Source organism: Eublepharis macularius, chromosome 1 (genome assembly GCF_028583425.1).
Source record: "Eublepharis macularius isolate TG4126 chromosome 1, MPM_Emac_v1.0, whole genome shotgun sequence".
In the NCBI taxonomy this organism is placed as follows: domain Eukaryota; kingdom Metazoa; phylum Chordata; class Lepidosauria; order Squamata; family Eublepharidae; genus Eublepharis; species Eublepharis macularius.
In genome coordinates this window covers 250490203-250502617 of record NC_072790.1, presented here as the reverse complement: position 1 = coordinate 250502617, position 12415 = coordinate 250490203, and the positions used below count along the sequence as shown (strand labels likewise).

At 47.5% G+C, this 12415-nt stretch overlaps 1 protein-coding gene across 2 annotated transcripts in view; it reads right to left on the bottom strand.

Moving 5' to 3' along the window:
• RORC (RAR related orphan receptor C) overlaps positions 1 to 12415 on the bottom strand; it is a 100482-nt gene that overhangs the window by 5603 nt on the left and 82464 nt on the right. For both annotated transcript variants that reach the window (XM_054997665.1, XM_054997673.1), the window contains exons 7-10: positions 6192 to 6324; positions 4201 to 4308; positions 3360 to 3470; positions 1080 to 1189 (exon numbers count right to left, since the gene is read on the bottom strand). In XM_054997665.1, coding sequence (XP_054853640.1) covers positions 1080 to 1189; positions 3360 to 3470; positions 4201 to 4308; positions 6192 to 6324 — 462 coding nt within the window. The remainder of the gene's footprint in view (positions 1 to 1079; positions 1190 to 3359; positions 3471 to 4200; positions 4309 to 6191; positions 6325 to 12415) is intronic.

Genomic DNA, 12415 nt, shown 5'->3' with positions numbered 1-12415 from the left:
CTACCTCCACTGGCTCTCCCTTGTTCTTGCAGCGGAAGAAAATGGGGCTGGGTGACATTGTGGATGCGGTGACATCACTTCCAGTTGCCATGTCCCTGACACTCTAGGAATTTCTCTAATCTCCACTCTTTGCCACAGAGATTGAGGCAATTCCTAGAGCATCATGATAACATTATTTCTAGGTCTTACACACACGTTACATCACCATGTCGTGTGAATCTCCTCCTTCCCTTTTCATCCCCCACCCTAAGTTCCCACTAGGGTTGCCAGCTCCAAGTTGGGATATTCCTGGAGATCTGGGGGATGAAACCTGGAGAAACCTAGAGAAAGTGGGGTTTGGGGAGGGAAAAGACCTTGGCATGGCATAATTCCATAGAGTCAACCCGCCAAAGTAGCCATTTTCTCCAGGTGAATTTATCTCTGTGGCCTGGAGACCAGTTGTAATTCCGGGAGATCTCCAGCCACTACCTGGAGGCTGGCAACCCTAGTTCCCACAGTTACCACCCTAACTCTCCTTCTTTTTCCAGTGGGGATGCTACACAACATTGTTCTCCCTTCATTTTCTCCTCACATCAGACCTGAAATTCAAGCAGGGCTCTTTGAGGGCCAAGCTACACATGACGAATGACACTTGAACAGCAAGTGTATTTCTCCCTGTTCACTTGCCCTCCACTCAATCCACTTGGCATTCAAGTGTCATTTGTCATGTGTAGCTTGGCCCTGAGGCTCTAATCAGAGACTCTATCCACTTGTTAAAATCCTAGGCCTGAAACTGAGGAGGGGCCTGTAGGCCTCAAGGCGGCCTTTTCCTCTCACACTTGCCTCGGGCCTTGCTGCAAATTTTCCTGCAGCCTACATTTCACATACACTTTCTAAGCTTCAGGACTGGACTGGGGGAAATGGAGAGAAAAGCAGAACCCCATTGCTGAATTGAGTGGAGGGAGCCCATTATGTTGGGGTCCACATGCAATTCTCCCCACCCCACTTTCTCCTGCTGCAATTTCCCTGCTTCCTGTGACCTTTAAGTTCAGCATATGCAGTTTCAACTTCCAACACCCAAGTCCCTGGCAGGCGCCCACCTTGGCCAAGATGCCTTCCCGATGGTTCTTGCGTAGCATGTGCTTGAAGGCCAGTTCCAGGTTGTTCTGCAGCCTCTCCACTTTGCTCTTCTCTTGCAACCAGGGACGATCTGCACAGGGCAAAAAGGAGGAGATGAAAAGAGCCCGTTACAAGTGTGACAGGCTCAAAAATCTGGCACTCGCCTAGGGCGAATGAAGAACTGCATCCAGGTGACCACCTGGAAACGCTGTGTTCCCTTGCCTCTCTCTCTCACAGCTTTTTACTTTACAGGCTTATCTTGCATTCATGACATCCAGACAACCTTGATCTTGCATTTAAAAAAAGGCGTATTACACGACCAGGACATTTAAGTGGCAGTCTTCTTTTCATGCCTTACAATGTGAGAAACCATTAAAGTCAAAGTTCATCCAATACACAGGTGGGTCCGCCTTCTGGCTCTATCTACCACAAGAATCTATACAGTCTAGGGATCTGCAACATGGCACCCACAGGCATCGTGATACCTGTGTCAAGACCTTTCCAGGCCCTGCCAATCGCCAAGTGGGACTTTTGCCCAGCAGAGCTTCTGATTGGCCACTGGAGAGCTGATTGGCAGTGCAAATTTTTAAAAATATGCTTGGACAACAACTGCCAACGCAGCATAATGAACTTCAGAGCTGGACGGAAGGTAAGCTGTGCGTATGCATGAAAACATTTTTTAAACAGTATGTTCGTTTTTAAAAGGAATCCCGTTCAAAAAATTGAGCTTTCGTTTGAAATGCTAAAGAGTTCCTGTTAAGAGTTATGCGTAACCTCCTCCCCACCGATATTTTGTGGTTGGCTCCTGCAGTGGCCTTTTTGTGGTTGCGTCCGTCACCTGGTGTCAGAATTCCAAAGGCACCTGTGGGCTCAAAGAGGTTGAGGTCCCCTACTATAGTTCGTAGTATTTGTGTAGCGCTTTCGTTGTTCAAGAGCAAGATTTGAGTCTGATTGCACTTTAGAGACCAAGTAGATTTCCAGGGTATGAGCGTTTGAGAATCAGGAAATCTAGTTGGTCTCTAAGGTGCAACTAGACCAAATCTTGTCTTCTACTGCAGACCAACATGGTTATCCCCTGGAGCTACCTTCAGTGTTCAAGTTCTCCATTTACACTATCCTGTGAAGACTAACAACATCTCTATAAGGTAGGCCAGTGTTATTTTGCTGATGGGGGACTGAGGCAGGGAGAGGGAGAGTGACTAGCCCAATAGCAGCTGTGATTGAATATGGTGGGGTATGCAGAGGGGTAGAGAGACTGCACAAGGCATCCACCTGGGCTGAATCGTGACCTAGGCTTCCTGTCTCATTACCAATGCTGATTTCTTCACACCCACTACCCCTCTGCATACTCTGCCCTATTCAATCATGCCTGCCATTGTTATTCACCGGCTATTATCATTCGGCTTCTGTAATCACTCTTACTTTCCAAGATATAAGGACAGATGGACTCACATTCTAGCTATATCTGAAGAAGTGAGCTGTGGCTCACGAAAGCTCATATCCTACCACAAATTTTGCTAGTCTTATAGGTGCTCCTGGATTCTATCTCTACACGAGACATCTGACACGTGAAGAACACATGTCAGGAGATGCAACGTTAGCCGGGAAGGGTAGTTTAAAAAGACAGAACTGGTGACAGGCAAAGGCTTTGCTATACACTGGAGCTGTGTAAAGCGGCTGTGAAATGCCAGAAGGGAAACTTCAGCCGTTTATAACCTCTCCTGGTCCAAGCCCAGCTCTGGAAGGCAACTCCAGCCTATTTCTATTCCTCGCTGTCCTCTGGTTGCCATCCCACAGTTTTAGACTGGAGAGGTGAGATTGACAGAGGTTTCTGGGAGGCGAAGATGAAATTAACAAACCCTCTGAGGCAGGGCTGGATTTGGGGAGAGGCAGGGGGTCCCTTGCCCCAGGCGCTGCCAAAGAGAGGGTGGCGGGGGTGGCCAACGGCTGGGAGCACCTGCAGCTGGCAGTGGCGTGGGCAGCCACGAGGCATGGTGACGCTCAGCGCGGAGAGCGGGCCAGGCGGGAGGCAGCGCAGCCCCGTGGTGCTTCCCAGCCCTCCCTGCCCCTTGGCGCACGCCCCTTCCCCTTAGCTGATTCTCTATGGCCATATCTCAAAAGACCAACCTGACTTCTAACCACAGATACTTAAGTCTGTAGAACTGATGAACTCCAAGACTAGACAAGACTCAAAAAAAGACTCTCCAGGAACTCTGAACGATTAACATGAAGCCAGAGAGCGCTCCAACAGCGTTTCTTACTTGAGTTAATTAGCACCAGTGCTGTGAAAAGGGCAATTTCATTCTCGGAGAAGTGCAAAGAACAGAGACTGCTAGCGAAGTCAAAAATGGAGTTGATCAATTCATTGCAGCCTGGAGGGAAAAAAGAACCAGAAAAAATAAAAGTTAACAACCAATCTTATCTATTTCTATGCTGCTACAGGACAGAAGCTTTCAAAGTGGTAATAAAACAACCATTTGTTGTTTTATAAAACAACAAACAGTGTAATAAAACAACCATAAAAATTCTGTAACATTCAGGAAAACTAGTCGGAGCAGTGTGTAAGGGTCGTGTTAATCTGCCCTGTGAAAGAGGTGAGAGAGGACAACAGGCAAGCATCTTGGAGGAGTGGGTTTCACAGTTCGGGGCAACTACCAAGAAGGCCATGCTCTTGACGGCCCTGAATCCACCCCAATCGCAATCCTGGGCAAGGCCTCGTTGGCAGAACTAGAGAAGGGGAACCTTGTTACTGAGGCTCAATGAGAACGGTAGATGATAGCTGGAAACAAACAACAAAAACATGGGAGTAGCTTTTCATTTTGGGTACCTTACACCCAAAGTGTTTCGGGGTCAAAACTAGCACTCCGATCTGTGCCCAGAAAGATACAGGTAATTATTGCAAGTAAAATAGCCAAGGGGTGCGATCTTCCCTTCTGCTCAGATCTGATAACAGCTTGGGTGGGGGCTGAATTTTGGACCCACTGAAGTTTCTGCATAGGTTGGCTTCCAAGGTGCCATGTCACCACAGACTAATTTATCCTTTCAGCCCCCTTGAGGGTCTGTTTCCGCCGACTGTCCCAAGACAATGGGGTGTTCTCATACCAAGGGATTTGAAGAGTTCTGGGCCTGCGAATTTGCCCTCAAAGAAGACTGTCCGGTTCTCACAATTGAAGGCACGGCACATTCTCACCAAAACCACTTCCATGGCACCTAGGCGCAAAGAGGCGGGTAGTTAGAGAAGCAAGCCTGAAAGACGCCCGTCTACGCGCAGTTCTTCCTTACAAGCTTTTGGCCTCGGCACTTACAACACAATCCTAAACAGATTTAAGTGAAATTAAGGATTAGGGTTGTACAGCTAGTTCTCTCTCCAAATCCTCTCCAAATCCAAAGACAAAGTGTGTCTTAATCCCAGGGCAGGCCACTGGTCTACCCAGCTCAGGAGAGCAGGGGCAAGCAGGCAGAGAAAGGGATTTTCCAAGACCTTCAAACAGATCGTTGAAATAGGGGATCCCGGTTACTAAACCTGAGATCTTCTGCAACCAAACACGAGATCTCACCCCTGGTCCAGAAAGCCTCCTGCCCCTCCCTATCTAGCCCTTCATTTCTCTCCCTCATTTCTCCCCAGTGTCAAAATTTATGCTTTGGGCTCCTCAAAATATTGCTCCCTTTATCTTATCTCTAGGACAGTTCAATCTTGCATGTTGTAGGAGGATTTTCTAAAAACCCAATTCTGGGGCGTCCCCAAATTAATCTTAAAGATTACACTCGTTAAGACTCAAGGCAAGGCAAGTGACATGATCAAATATAAGTCGTTTAGAGCAAGTACTCAAATAAACACCATAAAATTTGCACAACGGCTTGTTCTTTGGCTAGGCTTTCGAGGGAGAGAGCGATCTCCTTAGCAGTGATTTCAAGGAGAGTCTGAAGTCTCAAAATAGCCACTCCCAAAATTGTAGTGGTGCAGGCCCAGGGGACAAAAAAACCACAAGCTGCTGTCCAACCGTACATTCCCCCCCTGCCCAGTCAATGCTGGCATTGCAGCGTTATCACACACCTCAATCTCCAAGGAGCTCCAAGTGGATTGCATGGGCCTCTTTTTCAGGTTTATCCTCACAACAACCCTGGGAGGTAGGTCAGGCTGCTAGAGGGTGACTGGTCCAAAGTCACCCAGTGAGCTGCCATGAGAGAATGGGGATTCGAACCTGGGTCTCACAGATCCTAATTGGATCCTCTGATCACTTCACTGTGCTGGCTTATCCTCCGCTTGAAGCCAGCTGAGTGACCCTGGGTCCGTCACAGCTCTCTCAGAGTTCTTTCAGCCCCACCCACCTCACAGGGTGATCGCTGTGAGGATAATAATAACACACTTTGTAAACCGTTTGGGGGGTGGTATTAAGTTGTCCTGAAGGGCGGAATATAAATCAAATGTTATCATGAATGCACTGCATATTGAAGAAGAAATAACCAGCAGAAACATCTGGAGGCAACTGCTTTCCCATTTATTTGACAACTGCTAACGTGCCTGGCTTTCTTTATTCCTGGCTTCCGATCCTGAATGTACTTCTAATGAATAAGGATTTCCTGCAGAGAATCCTCTCCTCTCCTCTCCCTCTCCCCTCATCTCCCTCTTCCTCTCCTCTCCCCTCCCCCTCTCCTCCTCTCCCTCTCCTCTCCCCTCATCTCCCTCTCCCTCTCCTCTCCTCTCCCCTCCTCTCCCTTTCCCCTCCTCTCCCTCTCCTCTCCCCCTCATCTCCCTCTCCCTCTCCTCTCCCTCTCCTCCTCCCCTCATCTCCCTCTCCCTCTCCCCTCCCTCTCCCTCTCCCTCCTCTCTTCTCCCTCTCCCCTCATCTCCCTCTCCTCTCCCCTCCCCCCTCTCTCCCCTCCTCTCCCTCTCCTCTCCCCTCTTCTCCCTCTCCTCTCCCCTCCCTCTCTCCTCTCCCCTCCTCTCCCTCTCCTCTCCCCCTCTCCCCTCATCTCCTCTCCTCTCCCCTCCCTCCTCCCCTGCTCACCAATCGACAGCCTCCCACCTCCAACTTTCTCACCCAGAGCTTCTGGGGCGTGCCTTCCTCCCCGCCCCCGCCCAGTCTGCTCACCCGCTTTGAGAAGCACAATTTGATCGTTTTGGCACAGATCCATGAAGCTGCCCATCCGCTTGGCAAACTCCACCACGTACTGGATGGCTTCCGTGATGCGGCAGGCGCAGCGCTCCCACATCTCCTCCATGGACTGGGCAAGAAAGAGACACGCAAGACGATGGGGTCACAAAAGAACACGTGAAACTGCCCGACACACAGTCAGGCCACTGGCCCATCAAGGCTCAGCGCACTGACTGCCTCCCTGGCAAGGAAAGCTCTTATATATATGTATTTTAAATGTTAGGATGTTTATATATTTATCATTTTAAACTCTGTAAATTGTTAGATGTATTTTAAATGTGTATGTAATCCTACACATTCACAGGGTTCGATATCAGTACCTCCTCAACTGCTAAAAGTATCCCAGTTTCCCCCACATCCATTCATTGAAATGCAGATCTTGACACTTTCTCACACCTTAAAGAAATGCAAATTGGCAAGTCAAAGGAGCCTACAGTACTTGTTCTTGCAGTGAAGGACTGGCAGATGCAGTCACACAAAGGGAGCTCCCGTGAAAACAGCATTCATGTGCGCCGAGCAAGAACAGCCTGCACGTAAATTGAGGACCACCCATAAAATCCTGCGCATCCCCAGGTAATTCACAATGTGTATTTCCACTCATAGCCCTCTAGATAAAAGTAAAAGAGCGGAGCTGTAGAACTACTTCTGTACTCTCAAACTGGTGGTCTGTCCACTCCTGCCTATGCCAGCTGGCAGCAGCTCTCTGAAATATTAGGCGAGAGATCTTTTCCAGCTCTTCCTTCTTTAAACTGGATTTGCCACAGACTATACCTGGGACCTCTGCAGGCAAAGTAGGGGGCTTGCAATGGAAGCACAGCACCTTCCTGAAGCAGGATTATTCCTACAGAGGATCTTGTCCTTATCTGTACATAAAAACTGCAATGTGACCTCTCGTGTGAACTTACCCGACCACTACGGCTATCTTCGGGAACCTTGCCCATAGATCCAGAGGAGTTAGCCGTGTTAGTCTGCAGTCGCAAAAAGGTAAGGAGCCCAGTAGCACCTTTTAAGACTAACCAACTTTATTGTAGCACAAGCTTTTGAGAACCACAGCTCTCTCCATCAGATGCAACTTTATTGTAGCACAAGCTTTTGAGAACCACAGCTCTCTTTGTCAGATGCAACTTTATTGTAGCATAAGCTTTTGAGAACCACAGCTCTCTTCGTCAGATGCAACTTTATTGTAGCATAAGCTTTCGAGAACCACAGCTCTCTTCGTCAGATGCAACTTTATTGTAGCACAAGCTTTTGAGAACCACAGCTCTCTTCGTCAGATGCAACTTTATTGTAGCACAAGCTTTTGAGAACCACAGCTCTCTTTGTCAGATGCAACTTTATTGTAGCACAAGCTTTTGAGAACCACAGCTCTCTTCGTCAGATGTATCTAACGATGCATCTGACAAAGAGAGCTGCGGTTCTCGATAGCTTATGCACAATAAAGTTGGTTAGTCTTAAAAGGCGCTGCTGGACTCTTTACTATTCAGGAACCTTGCCTCACTTGGCCTCATCATTTGAAGTTACATGCAGGGAACCAGAGGCAGGGCCTCCTCATTTGTGACAGGAGAATTATGGAATTCCTTCCCCAGGGAAATTCATCTCCATTGTCTTCCACCAGCCAGGAACGACTTTTCTGCTTTATTGGGTGTTTCTTCACTCATCCTCCTCCTTTTTTGTGTTCTCCTAAATTGTTTTTATATATGCGTATTTTAAACCTTGATCCTCCTTCTCATTTATGTGTTCTCCTAAATTGTTTTTATATATGCGTATTTTAAACCTTGTTTTGATGTTCTTGATTGTTTTCTGCCTTGGGGGACTGTATATTGGGTGGAAAGAGGATGTTTGTCAGAGATGCTTTAGGCTGATCCTGCACTGGGCAGGGGGTTGGACTAGATGGTCTGTATGGCCCCTTCCAACTCTATGACTCTATGTTAAAATGTTACAAATAAATAAAGGGGCACAGGAGAAAGAGGTGGGACAGCCCTTGAGAACTGTTCCTGGGGAGGGGGGTAGAGAGGAGGCCAAAACGACTCAGGACTCGACCCCTGGGGGCAGTTACAAGAAGGTGACATGGGTACAGACCCACAATGCTGTGCTCGCCTGCCACCATTAAGTCCCTTCCTCAGCAAGGGCCAATCACGTAGGGTTATGCGGAGAACAACAGACTTAATTCTCAATGGCTCCCATTCACTTCTATGGTACAAGCAGGGTGGGTTGAAGTTTGCAGGGCTCTTTGCGGAGAGAAGATGTGACCTATTACAGTCCTCCTCCCCCCCGCACCAGAAAAAATGGGGTTAATGGGCAGAAAGTGAGGTAAACAGGATCCCCAGTGTACGCTTTATTCCCCTACGCCTGCCATAGCTGTGTGTGTGTGTGTGTGTGTGTGTGTGTGTGTGTGTGTGTGTGTGTGTGTGGTACCCTCAAGTCATAGCTGACATGGCGACCCCTGGCGGGGTTTTCAGGGCAAGAGACTAACAGAAGTGGTTTGCCATTGCCTGCCTCTGCAACCCTGGTCTTCCTTGGAGTTCTCCCATCCAATTACTAACCAAGACCGACCCTGCTTAGCTTCTGAGATCTGACGAGATCAGGCTCACCTGATCTCAGGGCTGCCCCAGCCATAGCCGTGAATGTCAGCAATTCACATACATGGTAGAAAGAAAAGAGGGCGTCCAGATAAAAGTAATCGCTACTGAGGAATTGTACAATAAAAGTAGCCAGAGCAGTCAGGTTGCAAGACCTGACCGAGGCTGTTAATGATAGGATGTTTTGGAGGTCATTAACACACACAAGGAAGTTTTTGGTATCCCCTGTTTCTTGAATTGGGGGTGGGGACAGAGAGATAAGGAAGGCTGTACCCCTCTCATAAAAAATGGATTTTTAAAATGAATTATTTTTTTAACACTTTTATCCTACTTTTCTCCCCAATTTATAAAACATTCGTGGTGGTGGCGAGTACCCTCAAGTCATAACTGCCTTATGGCGACCCCTGGTGGGGTTTTCATGGCAAGAGACTAACAGAGGTGGTTTGCCATGGCCTGCTTTTCTACAACCCTGGTCTATCGTTGGAGGCCTCCCATCCAATTACTAACCAAGACCGACCCTGCTTAGCTTCTGAGATCTGACAAGATCGGGCTCACCTGGGCTATCCGTATCTACCTGGACAAAAATCCAGAAACTTTGGGATAATGAAAAACACGCCCTCCATGAAATCCAGATCTAGAATTAACACAATTTAGCACACACTCTGTGAGGAAGGTTAGATTGAAAAAGTGTCACATCCCGAGGTCTCCCAATGACATTCCTTGGTGAAGCAGGATTCGAAGCAGCTTCGCTCATATCCTAGCCTGACACTCCAAGCAGTGCGTCATGCTGCCGTCTTCCAGAGAACTTAATGGGAGCCACAGAAGAACATGCTCATCTCTTCATCAGAAGATTAGATATTTATATAGCCAATATATAACTCTGCCACCCCGCCCCTCAAAATACAAATATCAAAGCCAGCTCCCAGGATCGTTGTTCCGCTCTGGAGTGACCGAGAACTAGGACAGTGGGGCAATGCAGGGAAAGAGATAGCTTGTTTGTCAGAGGATACATAGCGAGAAGATGGATATTCCAAGCCCAAGACTCGGCAACTGTCCACAGAGAATTTTCTCTTTCCCCCCCTTTATGCCCTCCAAGCCAAAACATCCCAATGTTCTCGAGGCAGACGCTCCAAAGCAATTTGGCTGAGTCACTGTTCAGCAATTCCAGAGAGAGAGAAAGCTGCTCATTACTTAATGGATTTTAACGAGCGGCTGGATAAAACTGAATTTTCTCTTGCCGTCACCCGATTCTGTCAGTGAAAAATTTAATCTAATTTTTTTAAATAAAAAAAATGCCATAAATCAAGGCCCCTGCAGGCAGCCTCTAAGGCCAGAGGAGAAAACCAAGCTCATGCATAGAGTCCTATCAGCGGGAAAGCTTAGTATCATCGGAAAATGCACCCAAGCGGAAGGATTTTCCAAAGCAAAGATGGAGCGTCCCACTGGGATGTGGCTAAGCCAGCAGCAGAGTCAGGGCCATGTGGTGTCTTTGTGATTCTGTAGAAATACGGTGGGAGAAACACCCCGTGGAATTTGGTGCTGTGGGCACTACTGAACTCGGCTTGAAAGTTCATGCGAGGTGAAACTTCAGAATTTTGGGGGCAGTGGTGGCAGATGGGGATATGCACAACCTTGGGGTTTTTTGGGGGGGGGTATACAAATCAATTATTTATTATTACGGTCCTAGACCAGCAAAAGAGTTACAGGAATGATCAATGTCACAGAGATAAACTAGAGAATACCGATTAAAAGATACCTCAGTAACATAATAGATTACATTGCCTTAAAATATTTAAAAAAATTAAAAATCCTCAAAATTTAAATTTCAGCATATCATAAAAATCAGGTACCATAAAACCATAAGACAAAACTGTCTTTGTATTGTCGAAGGCTTTCACGGCCGGAGAACGATGGTTGTTGTGGGTTTTCCGGGCTGTATTGCCGTGGTCTTGGCATTGTAGTTCCTGACGTTTCGCCAGCAGCTGTGGCTGGCATCTTCAGAGGTGTAGCACCAAAACACAGAGATCTCTCAGTGTCACAGTCTGTCACAATCTCTGTGACACTGAGAGATCTCTGTCTTTTGGTGCTACACCTCTGAAGATGCCAGCCACAGCTGCTGGCGAAACATCAGGAACTACAATGCCAAGACCACGGCAATACAGCCCGGAAAACCCACAACAACCAAAACTGTCTTTAGTTGGTAGTGAACGAACTCCTGTGTTCTTTATTGCCATCCAACCAAACTTAGCAACCTTATATGTTATATCCTGGGATCTATCCAAGAGCATTTTTGAAAGTAGAAAAGCTCTATGTCTACCTGGATGGGCAGAAAGTATAGGCCTTATGTAAACTTCTCGTAGTTGCGTGTGTATTTTACAGTCAAAGATGACATGTTCTAGTGTTTCTATTTTCCCATCACCACAGGGACACAGGCGTTCTTCCAGTGGCATTCTTTTGTATCTGCCTTCCAGTACACCTGATGGGAGAGCGTCCCAACACATTAACGTAAAGGTTCTCCTGTGTTCGTGATTGGCAAGATTGAAGAGATAAGGCATAGGGGTTAGCCTAACCACGGGGTCAGGATCAAACAGTAACACCTTGAATCTGTTTAAGTCGTGTTGTCTCTCGACCTCTATTATTCTTTGCTTAATGGCCTTTTTGGCTTGATTATAACCCATACGGAGCAATAATTGCTGTGATAAGCCATAAGAGGCTAGTTTACTATCTATCTTGCTAGCCCAAGATGATGTACAATGATCAGTTAGCATTAGATTTCTTGACGCCGGGGGTGGGGGGGGGTAGAGGGTATACAACGGCCAGCAGAATTCCTTCCCTCTGCCTCCGATTTGCAAAATCAGAGTAAATGACAAGTCTACATTCAAAGGGTCAGGTCCTTACTTGTCACTAAAATATACCCTCCCGTCCCATCTTCTCCCCACCCTTTGCTTCTTGACTCCTCCCACCCTCCTCTGCTTTCTAGTCCCCCCCCCCCAGCTGGACTGGTTCCAGACTGTAAGAGGAGGAGGACTAAAGCTGTCCCTTACCCAGGTTTCAGAGGGGGAGAAACCAAAGTGTTAGGTAGAGAGGTCTGTTTACACTTTGCTCTTTACTGCCCTGGCTCTAACCTTTTGATGCGTAGAATCTGTTTCTCAGGGACTTCCTCTTCGTGGCACCTCAACTTCCTCTCTTTGTCACACTCTCCATCTTTCCTCTCCATATTGCACTGTGGATGCAGGACTTCCCGTCTTTCCATCTATTGGGCATCCTTAGATTGCTAGAAAGGGATCTCTCATATATCCTATCTCGTATGGCGTTCACACAGTAAAGAACTTTCATTTCTTTTCTAAAGCTTAATCGAGGCTCTGAGAGCAAGTTTGTTTCTCTCCCCACCCCACACTCACAACGCCAGCTCCTACACCCCACATTGCTCTATCTCCTCTGCTAACATGGACCAACCTCTAGCACTCCTTTCCCCCCCTTCTGTAGCATTAACAGGGAGCTAAGGTGGCATGGTATAGCCCAATCTTGTCAGATCTCAGAAGCTAAGCAGGTTTGGTACTTGGATGGGGAGACCACCAAGGA